At 41.2% G+C, this 17,881-nt stretch overlaps 1 protein-coding gene across 3 annotated transcripts in view; it reads left to right on the top strand.

The window, feature by feature from the left end:
* The window catches only part of LOC135992771 (death-associated protein kinase 2-like), a 42,688-nt gene that overhangs the window by 11,256 nt on the left and 13,551 nt on the right, over nucleotides 1–17,881 (top strand). For all 3 annotated transcript variants that reach the window (XM_065642163.1, XM_065642164.1, XM_065642162.1), the window contains exon 3: nucleotides 13,276–13,497. In XM_065642163.1, the coding sequence (XP_065498235.1) occupies nucleotides 13,276–13,497 (222 nt within the window). The remainder of the gene's footprint in view (nucleotides 1–13,275; nucleotides 13,498–17,881) is intronic.

Genomic DNA, 17,881 nt, shown 5'->3' with positions numbered 1-17,881 from the left:
GCTCCCCTATTGCTTTCTTATTTGGAGTCTAAACTCTCAGGGATATTAATTGTCTCTAAATATGTGTATTTTTAGCATTGAGGTTGCTGAGTTAGTGAAATCAATATGTTACTGTAGGAAAAGTTATTCATAATATAGAAAAAAAAACCTCCCAAGTTTCTATGGCTGATCATTTTTCTACTGCTGCTTGAATTTACAAGTGTCTGATGAACAGCAGAAGAAAAGAAATTGTACTTTGTGTCACTGATGGGCTAAATGAAAGGTCATTTTGGTGAGCAAGCAGAGTTACTCCTACTGATTTCCCCTCCTTGCCCTGAATGATCTAGTTCGGTTTTAGAAGTTTTTAGGACTTGTTGAGCTCCAAGTCTTCGTTGTTAAGATTTGGGGGAGAGTCATGTATCACATACAGTAGCTGATTTTTGTCACATGGATGAACAAAGAAATATGTATTTGGTGTGATAGATGTTTCCATTTTATTTTGTTTTTTCATTGTGGTTACATTCTTTCAGATTGCTTTTGAATGATTATATTTGTTTCCTGCCTCTACATGACAGTGTTTCTTGTTCTGGTGGGATTTTAAAATATAGGGAGTTCTGATTCACTCTCTGGACATCAAAGAGATTGCTGTATTTTTTCCTCTTTAGATAAGGTGCTTCGTTTCTTTGCATAATTGTAATTCAGCGAAGTCACTGTACATACCCATTCCACTGAAGAATAAAACAGGCGCATGCATTAGGTGTTTACTTTGGTTGAAGTTGTTTCTGTGTAACCGGGTCAGGAAGCAATTCCACATGATTCAGTCAGTGCTTTAATGCAAAAGTGATTTCTGTCGATTAGTTTGGGCATAATCCACCCTCCAGTTTCTCAGCCCCTGCTGACCTGGGGTGCGGTTTTGTGATTAAAGCCAAGCTTGGTCTTTCGTTCCTCCTGTTGTTCCCTTCTCCAGCTACAGGTTCCTGCTCCCTCGGGCGGGGAGGATCAGCTCTGCTCACTGAGGCAGGCAAAACCTTCGTCTGCGTGAAGCTTAAAAGAACAGCAAATGCAACATTTTACCAGTGGTAGTAGGACCCTGGGACCTGGCACATAACAGCTGTACTGACAGTGTAGCTAGTAAATATTTATTTACGTCATGAAAACAGAAGGAGAGATAACAGGTATTCTTTATAGGGGAGGAACTTGGGAGTCTATGATACAAAGTCACGTCACCCAGGCAGGTGGACTCTCCTTGGTAAACAGGGGGGTGTGATTGCAGCTGGGAAATTTACCCTTAATACACATTACACAGTATCTTCATACCAGGAATTTTTTTTCTATCTATACAAATTGTTCAGGATTGGGCTTTCTCAGACATGAACCTCAACTCTGTTCTTACATCAATTTTTACTTTGAATTAATTCTTTAAATTTGGAAGAATAACCTTGGATTATTTTTTCCTGCAGCGCACACAAGCAAGTCTTTGCTTTTGATGCAAAATGTAAGTTTAATTGTTGCACACTAACCAGCACCTCTCTTAATACTTCTTGTTACAAAGATCTGTTGAAACAGTTTTGGCATCTGGTACTTGGTCACCATCACTATGCTTGTAATTGGCTCTCCGATACAATCACTATTTTTGGATTTTTTTTTTTATTCCTTCTGGCAGAGTAAGTGACCTTAGCTTTTTCCTTTGTAAACAGATATCCCTGCTAGTTTTCAGTGTTCTTCCAGCTGTTTCCAAAATGTTTGATTCATTACAGAAAGTGCAGGGAAAATAGTGGGAGTTTTTCTTGTGTGTTTTGTTTGTGCTAATAACAAAGCTGCTTTGCCTACAGTAACTGAGAAAAACTGGCCTTGGTTATTTAGAACTGGCCTTGACCTTACTTAGAAACAAATACTTTTTTTCAAGTGAATTCCTTATTGCCAGCATCCATCTTGATGGTAGAAGTGGTTTCGATGTATCTCCTCGGTCCATATCTGGCTTTGAAAGTATAACTAGAGCTGAGTGACCCCAGTGGTTGTGCTCAGAAAGCTCAAATTCAGTAATATCTTTAACCACTGAATACTAAGCCTAATCTCAGTCTTTGCTTTGCTGTTTCTGTAAAACCAAAACTATTTTTTCCACTTTGCATTGCAGTAGAAAGCAGATGGAAATTTGAACAGCTGAGAAAATATACTCTGCATGGTATTCATTCCATGCTTTTGAAATGAAAAATGTTATTTATGAGTAAAAATACACATAAAATAAACACAGTGCAGCTCACGACTGGACTAACAATGATAAAACATTGGACAAGTTCTTAGCATCTTATGCAGAACAGGGTTTGCAGATACTTGTCTGATGGTCAGGCTTAATTTAGCTCAGGTGACATCAATTAATAATTTTGAAAACTCGACATCAGCAGTTTTGAACTGGAGTCAAAACCTGTTGTAATAGCTGAGCGTGATGCGCAGTGACACTTTGGTGAGATGTAAGATCACTCCAGTAGCTCCACTGGTTCTATCTGGTGCCAGCACGTTTGGGTGGGAGTCACTGGCCTGTTTTGGGCAGCCCGTGGCACAGATTCAGTTACACCCCAAAGCCAGGACTTGGAATCTTTACTTACTACAGAATCTACAACTTTTGTGAGAGAGTAGTTGCCATCAATATCCTAGTTTTGTGGGTCTGTAATCCTCGTAAAGGGAGAACTTCCACTGATCTCTCTGTTTCCTATGTAGGAAGAGTGGAGAGAATAATTAATGTAGCGTCTGTGCTGTCCTGCTGCTGGAAGAGATTGTTTGCTTCAATATAGTAAAGATTAAATAAGATGAGGAGATAACTTCCACCTCTTTACTTTAGTGGAGCAGAAGAATCCACAAAGAACAGTGAAATGGGAGCTTCTGCGACCCTTTGTGGTTTTTGCCTTACAGATAATTTCCTAAAATGTCATTTAAAATGCCAGTGTGATTTCATTTTTTTTTTTAATACATGAGGAAGGAGAAAAATCGGTTAACAGTAATACTGCTACCCTCTTACAATGTATCTGCTCCCAGGTATGTTACGTTCAGTCCACACGTAGCTGGATTTGGACCTTTGAGCGCAAAGGTGCAGTGTTCGAACCTTCTGCGTGCATATTACGTCTGCACTGGTGTTGCTCCACATAGCAGAAGGGACAGCTTATCACACCAGCTATTCCTGCTGAGCATGAGTCAGCTTTGACCTTCCCTAGGTCTCTGGACTCTGTTCATTACCACTCAGGGAGCTGATATTCAATCTAAGAGCTAAGTGCGATAAGTGAGGGAAAAAAAATTATCGCGTGCATTTTATTCTTGAGCTTCAGGTTACAGAAAATGCTTGCCAGGCTCTCAGGAACTCACCAGAATTGCCGGGCTCGTGCCGTATCGCTGCAGACTCTGCTCCTCCAACCTCAGGAGCTGATAAGGGCCACGTTGCTTGTCGCTGCATGGTTGGGAAATTTCCAAAACCGTTCAACAGCTTCAGGACGTGCTGGCAATGATTCAGTAGATGACATGGTTTCTTGTGACTCTGGGCTAATGACCCAAAATGGTGTTAAAGGCATTAATTGGCTGTAGTGCAGATAACATGATACCTGATTGATAACTGGTAATAATTCATAGCATTGCTTAGAAACATTAGATTTATTAAATCTTGCTTTGGATTTCAAATGATTTATTTCCTCTCTACTTATTCCAGTAAACCAGAACCTTTGTGTTTGAGTCCATATTCCTCTGCTGTTCTGACTCTCCTCTGGCAGTGGACACAGGGGTCATTTTTGGGCCGGGATACGTTGATCACCTTTGCACGAGCTGTAAGGAGGTGTGGGTGAAAGGTGCCAGACGGTGACCTGGTCAGACACAGCCTATGTCCAGAGGCGCTCAGCACTTCCCTGTCCTGAATATTGAAACTTACCCTGGAAACTCACTGTATTCCAGAGTACTGCACAATCGAATACTGAAAATGCCAGTGCGTTTAAAAGTGGCCGCTGATTTTTTTTACTTTTTCTGTGTAAAATAGTGCATCTCGTTAGGTTTAAAATTTAGCGTATTGTTAGAGTAGTGGTATTGTGGTACTTCTCTCTATAACATTCGCTGGTTTAGTTAGAAGTCACCCTGACACTGCCCAGGCACTTAGTGAGCCTGAAATGAAGTCATTTTAGTTGTTACTTGTATAATAAATTTTTTCTTCCAGTCTATATCACAGTGCTGTGGTTAGTGATATTTCTATGATAATCTTGCATGAAAGGTTCAAAAAAGAGCCATAAGGTATGGTGAATTAGATTTACTTCTGTATCTTTCACACACATGAAGAGCTTATCTACTTTTTGGTAGCCAAGCAATATTCCTGTTAAGTGCTCTATTAGGAAAAGTTTTAGATCATTCTGTCATAATCTGCCATAGTTTAGGTTCTGTGTAGTTGCTTTAAGAAAGGTAGCCACTTTGTTTGAAAAATGGATTGTAGGAGAAGTTACCAGCGGATTCCTGTCCTCTCTGCTGGGAAGAGCATCCAGTGCAATTACAGCCAGCAGAAGTCAGCTCTGGAGTGTAAGGAAAGAGGGAGGAGAGTATTTAGCTTGATAAAATTACATGCAGTAGAGCAATTGCTCTGATCGTTTAAATTTGAAAGGAAAACAGCTTTTTCAGGCTTGAGGTTTTTTTAAGAAAGGCATTCAGCAAGAATTCTCAAGGGCTTTGTTTTGAAAGTTAACAAAATGCAGCCATGAAAGGATAAAATTATTAATGTAGGTTTTCCAAGAAAAAGAAATAGGAGTGAAAAAGAAAAGTAATAAGATGCAGACTTTCGAAGCTTGAGATCGCCAGTTAAAACCAATCTGAATTTAATAGTGTCAAAAAGGCATGGTGAACAGAACTGTTGACATAAAACCAATTGTTATAACTGAGAATAAATTACCCCTTTTTGCTGAAACTAAATAAATCAGCCTCTTGAATCTAGAGAAGTCCTGCATTCAGGTTAGCTAGACACGATTATTTGTGATTACATGAATGTATATTAACTTAAGAATGTACGCACAATGATTTAATATCATATTTTTAGTGTTTTTACTTGCCTCTAAATGTAGATTTTGCAAAATCAAAGCAGAGGATGCTGTAAGGTCGTTCACTGGAGAGAGGACAGTGTGATGCTAACAGAAGGTGAAGCTGGCTTAGCCAATGACATAGACTGAAGTAAGGAATTGCTGCCAGTAAACATAAATAAAATTGTTTTGAGGGTTAAACATATCATAATGACTCAGAGCTCAGAGAATACATGACACTGGATAGGGTGTCATTTTTTTTTTTCTTGCTGTCAAGGGACCAAACATAATTTATCATCCAATTAGAGAAAGAGAGTCAACGACTGGCAAACTTTGTGAAGTCTAGTAAACCTAAAATTAGATCTCTAAGCTGTGTTTTGGCTTCCTAAGCACAGGCAACCACGTATCGTTTGTCTTTGTTTGGGTCAGAGTTTGTAATAGCAAATAAACCCTTTTAGCCCTGTGTTCTCATAACTGAATGTCTTTTATGTGAAGAAAAAAGACTAATATGAAACCTGTGTTTTTATTCAAACCATGAACACCTTCTTATATTGCGAAAGCTCAGTTTTCCTGTAGCTCCTTCGTATAGCAGGCTGTTGTTTTTTTCATGCTTTGTCTATGTTGTTGTGTGCCAAATGTCGCTTTTAGATAGAGCATGTTTTGGCTAGTGGGGAAGGATGCTGTGGGACTGAAACATTTACCCTACTCTTCTGTAGAAAATCATCTGACATCAGAATTGTGTGTTTGCAATTTGATGTAAACACAAGTCAGAACCATCTAGTTCTGGGTGTTTCTGCCTTCCTCAGGATGTGGCAAGGAAGCAATTTAAACAGGATCGCTCATTAATTTGGAAATTCTCCAGTGTGTCTTTTACCTTCCCAGTGCCTAATGTAGTTCTGAATTGCAACCAAGCTTGAGTTTTGTCATCTTCCTACTTTGTATGCCTTTAAGACTCTGGTGGGAGAAGTTTTCTTCAAGGCCATTACAGTGTCTGGAATGTAATTATACTGTTAAAACCAGCTGGCTGACACACCAACCATAGTTTCTTTAACTCTGCTTCGATTTTGAAGTGCACATTTGAGCAAGACCTGCAGTAGGCCGGGAATAAGTCAGTGTGATCACATCGTAAGCAACGGCAAAACATGTGAGGGAGGAGGAGGTCAGGGAGCATGGAAGGTCATCTCCACTTCCCTTAAAAGCATTTGCTTGTGTCCACACCAAATGGTGCAGCAGTACCAAATGTGTTGATGTCAGTATTACCATGTTCATACTGCTGTAGCTTGGTGTGCTTTAGATCGCTGGTTTCTGTTCTTCTCAAATGAAAAGAGCAAACCTTCGCCTTTTGCGGAATTTTCACCTCCCTACACCTGCTGTAGGTCAAAACCAATGTCAAAAAAAGAGTAATAAATATTTATGGCACCATTCAAGCAAAAAAATCTGTGTGGAAGAAGTATTGCTGTGATTTGTGCTGTGCAATAGGCCATGAGCGTTCCCTTCCCTCAGCCTGACCGTGCGCTGCTGGGATCGCCGAGCTGAGCAGCTTCTCATTGCAAACTCCAGCCTCCAGAAAACACCTCCCAAACTGCAAACAAAAGGGGTCCCAACTAAATGCTCAGCCCCCCAACTGAGTTTGCAGATGCTCCATGAAAGGGGTTATTTGCAGTAGTCTGCGTGTGCATCTAGGCAGTGAAAAGACTGGTTGAGATGCTGTTAGGTTTTGGTTTAGTTTCCCTTCTGGTCATGTATTCTTGTACAGGAGCACCTAGTGAATAAAAATATGAATTACTATAGTTGCCATTCTAATGATGTCTAGAGGCATGAAATTAATTTGTAGGTCCAGCTGCATGCTTACCCTTTATAATTTTATATCATTTTTCCAGTAGCATTACCTGCATTTTACAGACTTTACTAATCAAGTACAGAAAGACTAAGGTGCTATTTTCCGTCAAGTGTGTAGGAACCTAATTACCATTGAAGTCGGTGGGAGGTTGCTGCCTAAGATCCCTTGTAAATCTGTTCCAAAGGAAATTGTCTTGGCTCATCTGGGGCCTCTTTACCGGCAGAATGCCAGAGCGCTGTCCTGTGCCAGGTTCACTTACTTTTCAAAGAACTCCTTGAAAACATATTCTAGTGTAAAGTGTACCTGTTGACACATTCTAGCATATCATCAATGGGAATTTCAAGTTATAACAACTACCAAAAATAATAAATCATCTTTTTTAGAATTCCTTAGTGAATTAAGATGAATATGGACAGGACATAAAGAAACAGACTGAACGTGCTTAGGGAAGAAATGGTTTGCTCTTCTCAAATGGCAGACCCAGGTTCCTGACTTCACCCCGCTCTGGCCTTGGAGAGCCTGGCTGGAGTCAGGTAACCTGGACTGGCAGCTCAGTAGTTTGTTTACATATTTTCAGCATTTCATGACAGCAACTCAGCGATGTGGTGTTCCTGGAATATCAGAGGAAGGTTTGTATAAACCCGTACCTATGTGAAGAGTTGCCCTATTCTAACGCTCCGTAGCAATACCACTGTTCCGCCTTGGGGCATTCAGAACCTCAGAACCGGCAGGCTGCACTTCTGTCATTCTCTCAATTGAAAATCTGCCCCAGGGCATTACCCTCTAGAACCACTCTTAAAAATAAACTTTGAAATAAGAGCAAGAAGTTATTCTGGATTGTCCAGTTTCTCTCTTCCCTACACCCTTTCCACATCCTCTCCTGAACTGCGCAACAATTAAATAAGCTGAACTTGTGCTCCTCTAAAGCATGCTTCTGGAAATAGACTCCACCACCGCCCAGGAATATTGTCTCTGTGTTCTTGTTCAGTGACAGATCTCCTAGATAAATAGTAGCAACGCAAATAATAAGTTGTCTTCATTGCTAGGATAAATTTCCTTATTAATGATGGACAGATTTGATGTTGTACCCAATTATATTATGTGACAGGTTGCAGCTGCTGTTGTTTATACTCTTGAGCTGTTGCCACAGTTGAGGATGGCCCATGTTGAACTGGTGACAAAGCTGTTGTACAGCTGGCCAAAATACAGGGAGTTTCAAAAAGAAGTTTCAAAGCAGTAGTGATTTCAAATTCGGTCCATCTTTTTGAAATATTCTGTATTTCTGAAAGAAAACAGACTTTTTTTTTTTTTAAGGTAGTCAGAAAATAGTTTAGCATTACCCTGTGATGCTTTAATGCAGACCCTCGGAGTTGAGCAACAGGGACGGGCAAAGCAAAGGTGCTCTGCAGTGAGCAGGGATATGGATAAGTGAGCTCTGGGCAGTGCTGTGGGTAACTACATTGTAACTGGCTTAAATGTCCTAGGATAAGTAATTGTGCAGTTGTGTTTTTCCCTGTGGCTTGCAACCTCTTCCCGGTCACAAGCTGTCTCAGAAAAGACTGTCTGTTTTTAAGGGATAAAAGAAATGCCATAAAGGTGGGGACAGGAGCAGGTAAAGTGCGTGTTCATGGATACACATGGAGGGGGGAAATAGTAGATTACAAGGGAATTGATATTGTAATGAACAATTGTCCTGGAGTCTGAAGTATGTAAAAGGACAAGACAGGAATTCCTATGCTGTGTCGTTGTTATTTTTGTGTGCTTTTAAGTGAACAAAAATGTACAAAATTCACAGTATCACTGGGCTTTTTAAATGCGAAAGTGACTGTGTTCATTCCCATAATCAGCACTCATAAAATATTTTCTCCCTGAACTTTGCTGGCAGAATTTATGTCCCCAGAGAGAATTTGAGGGAGCAAACACAGCAACATTAGTACCATGCCTCTTCAGAAAGTCTGGACCAAGCATGATGCATTTCTTGTGAAAAATGAAGAAAAAAAATCAAACAGAAACATGAAACCCACAAGGTTTTATACAAGCAGCTCTCAGCATTACAGAAGAAACTCTTTTAGTAGGATATTTAAGGCAAGTCTGGGGATTTTGTAGCAGGAATTTCATTCTCTTAAGCCCTCTAGGGCTTGCTCATAATGATAAAATCAAAGAGGCAGAAATATGAACGAATTAATGGATTTGACAAATGGCTCCAGTCTCAATTCCATTTCTGGTTGATTATTCCTAAAGGGATAAGTACGTTTGTCCCATCCGTTCCTACCTCTCTCTTGAGAAGTGTTTAGGGATACGCATGAAAATGAAAACCAAAAAGAAATATTTCAGGCTGTCTGGCATTGTTCGAACCCTCTGAAATGAGAGGCCGCCTCTGCCATGGAGTGTTAGCTTTCAAGCACCAAGTGACAGCCTTAATTTTTAATTTCTCTGCCTTCGTAGGCTTAAGACAGACTCCAACCAGACATCTGTGTTAATGAAGCACTAAGTACATTATATAATTATAAGGTTCTGAATAGAATTGCAGTGTGTGCTGCATAATTTACGTTCCAACTGTTCTTGCATCTCTCATTCACCAAGCCGGTGAAGGATATAATAATATTGAAAACAATAACAGCTCAGTGCTTCTACAGTGTAGTCATGGGGGATTGCACTTAATGAGTTTGTTGTGATTTGTATAAAGAGATCCTGGCTGATAAAATCACAGTAGCTAAAGGTTAAGGTTATCTGTAAGATGAGTCTTTTCCTTGCAAGTCTGGATGTAATGCCCTGAATAAGGAAATATCTGATACTAAATGTGTGTTCTGGGACTGGAAACCTGCCAGTTCGTGCAGAGTGAGATATCGGACATACAGTGCGTTGTGGCAGGGGAGAACTGGACTGCTCTTGGGTGTAAAAAGGAGCTCACTCTCTTGTTTTGTCTGTTTGTAAAGTGGTTGGACATCAACAGAGACTCTTCAGTTTGAAGAGACAAGGCTTGGGTAAGGTGGTTTTTTGGTGGTAGGATCTTGCAGACCTGTGAGGCTTTATACATGCCAGGCAAGGGTGGCTATTTGTACTGTTCTCAGAAGTTTCTCCTGTGGCTTCCTGGCCATATAGCTTACTAGAACTTTAAAATTTATTTCTGCTCCATGGTGGAAATGCAATGAAAGGTTGGTTTTTTTTAAATTTTTTTTTATTTTAGAGTATGGTTCTGTCAAATATTCATTGATAAAACCTGAGCCTTTTCTGACTAAGGAATGCTTGGCAGGATATAGGGTTCACATGTGGTACTTAGTTTTCATGTTTTTCATTCCAATTATTATGAAAAGGGTGAAGCACGGATTTGAGCTGGTGCTCCTTGCCTCCAAATCGCTGAGATGATACAGGTATTGCTTGCCCCCTGCCCCCATTCTGATATCAAGTTGCCAAAACAAAATGCAGCTTTCATGAAGCAATAGTTTTAGCCAAAATGTGCTTAACTATAGTCCTATTTTGTCTTTACAGCTTGCTTGTTTTTCATCTCACTGTTATCACAAGGTGCATTGTACACTTAAATAAAGCAACCTGAAGCGTGTGACTGTATCCATAGGCTCAGATCTCCAGTTGTGTCCACATCCCCACCATGGTCCTGTTTGTAACAGGATATCCGTGGCCTGTTCGTAAGGCAGATTCTGCGTCTTTTCCTTTTCTTTCCCTCTGCCAAAAGGAAGTTTGATAAATCCCTCCTGTAATCTAGTAGTGGGAAAATAAATAGCAAGCAGTAACCCTCAGCTTAGAGTTTCTGGCAGAAGAGGTTTAGGGTGGTAATAAAGTGTTCTTGCTACTTGGAATCACAGATGTACTCAGGTGGATCATAAGGTCCTTTAACTGGTGTCCAAACAAAAGTAGTCGACTCCTCTTTCCATTCACATTCTTGCAGCTTTTCCTGCAGAGATATTGCTCCAAGACTTGTCAGCAGCAGCTCTCTGTCAGTCCTATCAAACACAATCTCTGAATGCTGCTAGCAGAGTAATTTTCCTTGACAGTTGTTCTTGCCACTACAGCACTTTCCCCAGTAGCTCCCTGTTGTCCGCCAGCTCAAATTCCTCATCCCATTGTTTTATGTACTTTACACATCATTACATCCAGGTCTGCACTAGTATGGAAAGGTGAAGTAAAGAAATTCTGAGATACCATTAGGTACAAGAAGGTTCATCGGAACATGCGTATTTGTTTAAAAATGAGGGCAGCTTATTTTAATACTTTGCGTGAAAGTGATTGATTTCACCGAATCTGTGAGAATACTGGGATTCTTATTGAGCGATGAGAGCAGTTAAGTGAATGAAACTCATCCTGAATGGAATGGCGTGACCTTGTTTATGTTTGAACTGACATTTCTGTCAAGACCAAATGTTCTTACTCATTATTGTTACTTGAGTGAGTGGTGCTTGAGCTAAGAGAACGGTGAGTCTCCATCAGTTTTATTTGAAGGAACTAACATCAGTGCTTTTTGTGCTTTAACCTAGCTTTTCTTTTTCTCAAATCTGTCAGTTTTTGAGTTTCGTTTTTTTAAGATCTAAGGAAAACTTGATAATTGGGAAGTGTTTGTGTCCAAACAAGGCAATTTTGCATTAATTCTGTGAGAAATCTTTATCCTATTTTGATTTTAGTAAAGACTAGTTGAAATTTAGAGTTTCTGATGAAGTCTCAAGCCATACAAGTTTCACGTAACTTCAGACTAACAAGTATTTAGCTATCCTCGCTATTCAACCTAAGGAGTTAATATAAATTTAAATCTATATGCCCACTATTCTTTGCTTGAGTATTACAAATTTAAATCAAACCTAAGAAGCTACAGGTATTTAACTATAATAAATATGCTGAGTGATCCCTCATGAAAAGGAATGTATTTCTGTTTAAGTGTGATTTTTGTCTGCTTTTCCGAGTCAATTTGGACGAGTGTCTGTTGCACTGCGTGGCACAGCACTGGTTGTTGCAGCAAATGGAGACAGACGCCTTTGTGCCAAGGAGTGTACAAGTGTCCGTAGGCAGACTGTGCGAAAGAAGGGTTCTTTTTTGCTTTGTTGGTGGGGCAAAAGTGAATTGCTAAATGGCAGAATTTGGATCCCTCAGATCCCTCCAGTACTTCAGCTGCAGATCATCCTTTTCCTTTAGTTTTTATCAGGTAGAAGTAGCTCTCTTAACATGTCCTCTGTAGACTAAATGCAAACACACGGTAACAGCTTATGATTTAATGGCCTCATTTGTATGTCTGTGATGATTTTAGATTAAACAGTTCTAAGATACAACACAGATACAACAAAGTTGTCCCTTCCAAATGGGATGAGCAAAAGGATCCTCTGAACAATCACTGGTTCATTCCACATTCTTGCCTTATGTAGAATTGGTATCACTCAAATCCTGCTTAGCTGCAGGCCACCTTTCTTTCTTAATTTTGATAAGATCTCTCTCAGCTTGATTTGAGTTATTTTTTCACAAGACAATTGAGAAGGAGGGAACGTCACTCTGTGGAGATGGTGCCTCTCAAGAGCGTGATGAAGAAAGGTGAAGCTCACACAAAGAAGAACAGAGCAGGGTCCCCTACTTGACTATCGAAGAGTCAGTAGCAATTGTCTCATCTTGAAAGGTTCCCACTGCTGACATAAGGCTGCAACCTGCAGGGTTACTGTTATCTGACCTCCAAGTGTTTCCCTCTTAGGAGACATGGGAGAAATTTTACAGCTGGACTCAAATATCTTACTTAAGGAGCCACAGTGAGGAAAATTTTATGGGCAAATGGCAGCTGCGTGTCTTTTAAACTTTAATGTGGCCACTTAACTGCTTGGTGCAGGGGGAAATTCTTTGTCCTTGAAGTGCGGTGAGAAAGCCGCACATACCCTATTTTTCACATTTACAGCTAAATTATCAAGTGCAGTGCAGAGATATGAAAAACCATTCTCTCATTTGAAAATTGGTTACTGGAGGCCAGTTCTACATTTCTAAAGGGTTATCAATCCTTTGAGTTCTTTTCTGAGAGCTTATTCTTAAGGGAAACACTTTAATGCGTGCATGTCCTTTCAGAACATCCAGTGGTGTGTTGCAGACTTGAATGCCTTAAGCGTTACCCAGTGCAGGAGTGGTAATTTGAACCTTTTGAGGCAGATCTTATTCATTTGAACATGAACTGTTTTGTAGAGATTGTAACATCTGTCTTCCCTTCTTGCAAGACATTTACTGGTTTTGCTAAATTTCAGGCACAGCAGGAGGCTGCCTTGTTATGCTCTGGTGACTTTAACAGAATAATTCTGACAATCCTCACTATTGTACCAAGAACAAGCCTGTATGGTTAGCAGTGTTGCTCAGGGGTTGCAGGATCAAGCTTTGTATATGAATGGCTTACTTGGGAAGCTGTGATTACATGTAAGCTTTAAGAGAATATTTGTTATCTTCTTATCTTTGCAGTGGCCAGTTTGCTATAGTGAAGAAATGCCGAGAAAAAAGCACCGGTATGGAGTATGCTGCTAAATTCATTAAAAAACGTCAGAGTCGGGCCAGCCGTCGTGGAGTGAGGCGTGAGGAAATCGAACGGGAGGTTGCTATTCTCCAGCAGATTCTGCATGCCAACATAATCAAGTTGCATGACATCTACGAGAACAAGACAGATGTGGTCCTCATCCTGGAGCTGTGAGTAAGGGGCTTCCTGAACTCCACAATACGGTGAGGGAAATAGGAACCGGAAAGGGCTGCGGAGGCTGCCAGGGCATTGAGCCAGCGTTAAAATGGAGCCGTTGTGTTCTCGTAGATCTTGGCAGGAGAACTGAATGAGGTTGCTGGTAAACAGGCCCCCCAGTTCATCCATGTGCCCTGGGGATGCAGGTTTACCTCAACATCAGCTGAGGCCATTGTCAGTGAACCAGGGAGTGTTGTCAATTGAAAACAGTTTGCTAACAGAGGGATTACCTCATGTCTGCCTGGTGCTGCCCTGACGTGGACCTTGGAGGCAGCACAAATGGCCACTGAATGCTCATTTCTTTATTCTTTCTGCTTTCATCTTTTCCAATGCATGTGAAGCCATCAAGTCCTCTGCAAAATTTGCAGCCATTCTTACTACTCCTGTATTTTCCTCATTTAGAGGAGACTATGGGAAAGAGGGGAGGAGGGCAAGGGAAGAGTTTGTTTTGATCCCCAGACTTTGGCTATGGAGGATGAATAGCGGCACAGTGCTATTTCCCCATGTGATGGGGGAAACCCCTCTGTTTAGGTCCTGCTGTAGCCTCACTCCTGCGCTGTGACCCATCGAAAGGCCAGGCTGCTGGTTTAGGCTGACCATCAGACACATTTGGCTCTGTAATGCAAACTGGTTTATACTGTTTAAGAAGAGGTTTAAAGCCAGCAAGCAGCGGCTTCTCTGTCCAGGCCGAGGGGACAGCAGCTTATTCTGCAGAGCACGTGCTTGTCCCTGCCTGGAAAGAATGAGTGCACAGCCCAGAGAAACTGGAGGAATCATCTTAACGAAGCCTTGGCTAAGGAGCTTTGCTTAGCTGGAACATGAGTTTGCATTTTGGGGAGTCACTTTTGGTGCTTTTGTGTGTATTTAATTCTATTGAGTGAAAGAAAGTTGGAGAACCCGGCTAATAGGTGTTACTATATAGAGAAATGCCATTTGATTGGAATTTAAAGCAGTATCAAAATTGTCAGTCTCTGCTATAGCTCTTAAATTGCCTGTGTAAATTCTGTTTGGCCGTTTGTTTCATCAGCCTAGAAATACTCTGTTTCTTATACCCTATTGCCCTTCCTGTGTGTTTGATGGAACTGAGGTGAAACATTTGAGACAGATGCAGCCCACAGGCTAATAATGTAATCTCTTATAAGACAACTTGTTTTGAATGTGTTCTGCCTCTTTCTGCTGCCTGGCTCGAGATTCTTAAAGGCCGCCATTTGGACAGACATGCCCGACCATGTTTTGGAAAGCTGTCATATCGTTTTAACAGTATTTCAAAGTCGTTATGTTTTGGGGGTTGCATGCAGGGGTTGGTTATGTGACATTAATCTGAAATGCATGCGGAGGTTCAAGTTTACACAGTTGCTTCAATGCTGACTCTATGTGTGGTGGAATTTCTTCACTTTTGTAAAATGTAGTGTGATATAGAAGGACCCTAACAAATGAAGAGGAATAGGAGGTTGATATATATATATTTTTTTTAATTATTATTTTTTTTTTTAAAGAAGAAATACCTCTGTCCAGCCTGGCTGGGAGAGCTTTTCTCTGTAAACAGTGTTTTTTGCCTTTTGGCCTTGCAACCCAATATGAATCAGAATGACATTGGAAGAGTTATTCCTGTTTACGTGGCTTCAGCTTATATCAGAGAGGCTGAAGTAGGGGTTTTGTAAGAAGGAACAAGTGATATCTCAAAAGAACAGAGTTGCTCTTGCAGAGCTAGAGCAGGACACAGAGACCAGCTGCAGCTGTTTTTAGGCTTACCAGTGTGCAATACCAAGGGAAGATTATTAGAGTAACTGATCTGTCAGACTGAGTGTGCTGAGGTATTAGATGCTACAGGAAACTGTCGTCACTTTAGGTAGGTCATGTAATTCATTTCAGCTTCCTGCGCTCACCAGGGATTCTTCAGTTCTTCACTGTGAAGTCAAGAGGGGAACTAAGTTGCCTGCTGCTGTTTGGCTTTCTGTTCTCAGTGCTATTTGCCAACCATTCTGATGCATATTAGATTTGACCTGTAGCAGCCGGAAGGTCACAGCAAGATCACTTGCACCTCTGCATTACAGCTGAATGCTGTCAAACATTTGGACGTCCCCAAATTTGATAGTGTTACTGTTGATATGTTAGTTTGAGAGTCATTTTGAGAAAACTTTGCAGTCGGCTAATGTCAATTATTGGTTAAAAAATAATCTGCCATGATAAAATTCTTTCACTTTTTCAAGAAATGAAAAAGAGGAGGCACCAGGTGACTGGGTCTCTTTATGCCCAATAATGATAACGAGCTTGGATGAAACTTGGCACTTGACTTGTTGCCATCCTGGGTGTTCCGTGGCTGAGGATCAAGCCTGTAATAAAAGTAACTGTGCACACGGATGACCTATGTCCAAAGAATCTCCTTGTGTACATTCATAGTGTGTGCTGTTGGACTGCCTTAAGGAGTTCAAAAGTAAGTAAATTCTTAGTACTTGTGCAGATTTGTATCTGTGCGTATTTGTGTGGCTCAGCCTTCCTCATCTCCTCTGATAACCAAGGGAAACCTCAACATTGTCACATAACGGAGAGAGTAGAGTTGTGTGCTTCTACTCATGAGAGCCAGGAATGGAAATAGTTCTAATAAATGCAGCTTTGCTGGTCAGAATGTACGGTCATGGCCTAAGGAGAAGAAATTCGTCATGTAGGGAGGGAAGGCGTACATCAATGTAGGCTTTTGGGGGCTGTTCCCTGCTCTTTTGTGGAATCAATATCATCTAGTTTACAAAGCTTTGAGTCTTAGAGGAGCTGTGCAGAAGATGATATATCCTTCATCTGTCAATTCATGGTACTAAAGTAAAGCTGTAAACAAGGAGACAGCCTGAGATCTTCTACTTACTACCATTTTTAGGTAATGAGTAAATGATTCAATTTTTCTGTATGTATGAAGCATGAAATACAGAGGCTCTGTGGCTGCAGTTATGTAGCCCACGTGTTCCATAGGGCAGCTGCCTCAGCCCTGTGTATGGAATCCAGGCAATGCGGCTTTGATCCCCGAGTGAGCTGAAATCACCACGAGCTCTCCCGGGGAGCTGGCGGTGGGGCCGGGGAGCGTTCCTGGAGATCAACGTGACTGCTGGCAGATGGCATATGAGTGATGATAGGCATCTGTGAATTTTTAAGTATATGTCTATGGCCAAATGTTGGTCTCTCTAGCCATGCACTGGAAGACGGGAAAGGAGCTTGCTTTTTCTCACTGGCAGCTACTTGGTGTTAAAACCACCTCCCATTTCATTACCGTCTGCTTGTTCCTGTCCTCACGTGGCCTAATGCATTTTGTGTGTCCTGTTGTCAGGCTGTAGCTTATTGCATTTTAAAAGGCTGGGTGCAACAGAGTTTTGACCTGATTAAGGCCACTGCATTTGAGTGCTGTATACACATTGAAGATGGTAATAATTGCTAATAAAGATAAGTAAATTATCTCTATAAACAGATGATCTCTCCTCCTGACACTCTGATATCAGTCTCGTACTCCCTGCAGTTTATCAAAATATGCGTTACAGCACCTGGCCCGTTAATCTTACGTTAAGCTACAGTGGACTTCAGTTTCAAAAGCACGTCCCCAGTATTCTTGATTAATTGAAGAAGGTACCCTGGTGTTTAAAAGAGGCTTTGGCTACCATGTTGACCCTCTCCCAGTCTCACTGTGCTGGCACAGGTAAGACCTGGTTCTGCAGGCTCTGTTTCTTCTGTTCGGGAGCAGGAAAGCATTGCCAGCTCCGCTGCTGTTACGTGCAGTGTGGCAGGTACGCAGTTTGCACTTCCTTGTGCACATTGTGCAGGGACATGCTCTCCTCAGGTTTTTGTGACCTTGCTCTGCTGTCTCTTGGGCCCTGCCTTGAGCCTGCTGTGCCCGAACAAAAGCAGCCTCAGGGCAGGTTCGGTTGATACGTCAGTCTCCTCTACTGCAAAGTGTCAAGGTTGTGTACGTAACATAAACAGCTGTTCCCAAGAAGCAAGAAAGCATTTTCATTTGCCTTTTATTGGACTTTGAAGGAAGAGCAAAGGTATCCATTGTTTGCTTCTTTGTTTGCCATGGGAATAAGGTGACATGGTGAAAGGGAAAGAGATGGAACCAGGTAGAGGAATTTTTCTGTAACCTAAGGTCCTTTGAAAAAGGAGCATTTGCTCTTTTACAGGTGGCACTGATTTAGAAAACACACCTCCCTGAGTGTTCAAATGTAACTCGTAGTGCAGTTATGAGTGTTTTACTGCGAAGGGGAGTTAGTGCTGATCTGCTTTTTTTCTGGGATTCCATAGTGGCTGGCTTTGGGGATTGCTAAGTGTCTTCTGTCCGAGAGTTTCTCTGAGTTCAGATGC

Source organism: Caloenas nicobarica, chromosome 10 (assembly GCF_036013445.1).
Source record: "Caloenas nicobarica isolate bCalNic1 chromosome 10, bCalNic1.hap1, whole genome shotgun sequence".
NCBI classification, from domain to species: domain Eukaryota; kingdom Metazoa; phylum Chordata; class Aves; order Columbiformes; family Columbidae; genus Caloenas; species Caloenas nicobarica.
Note: the sequence above shows the minus strand (reverse complement) of the source record. Positions and strands in the feature narration are given on the sequence as shown.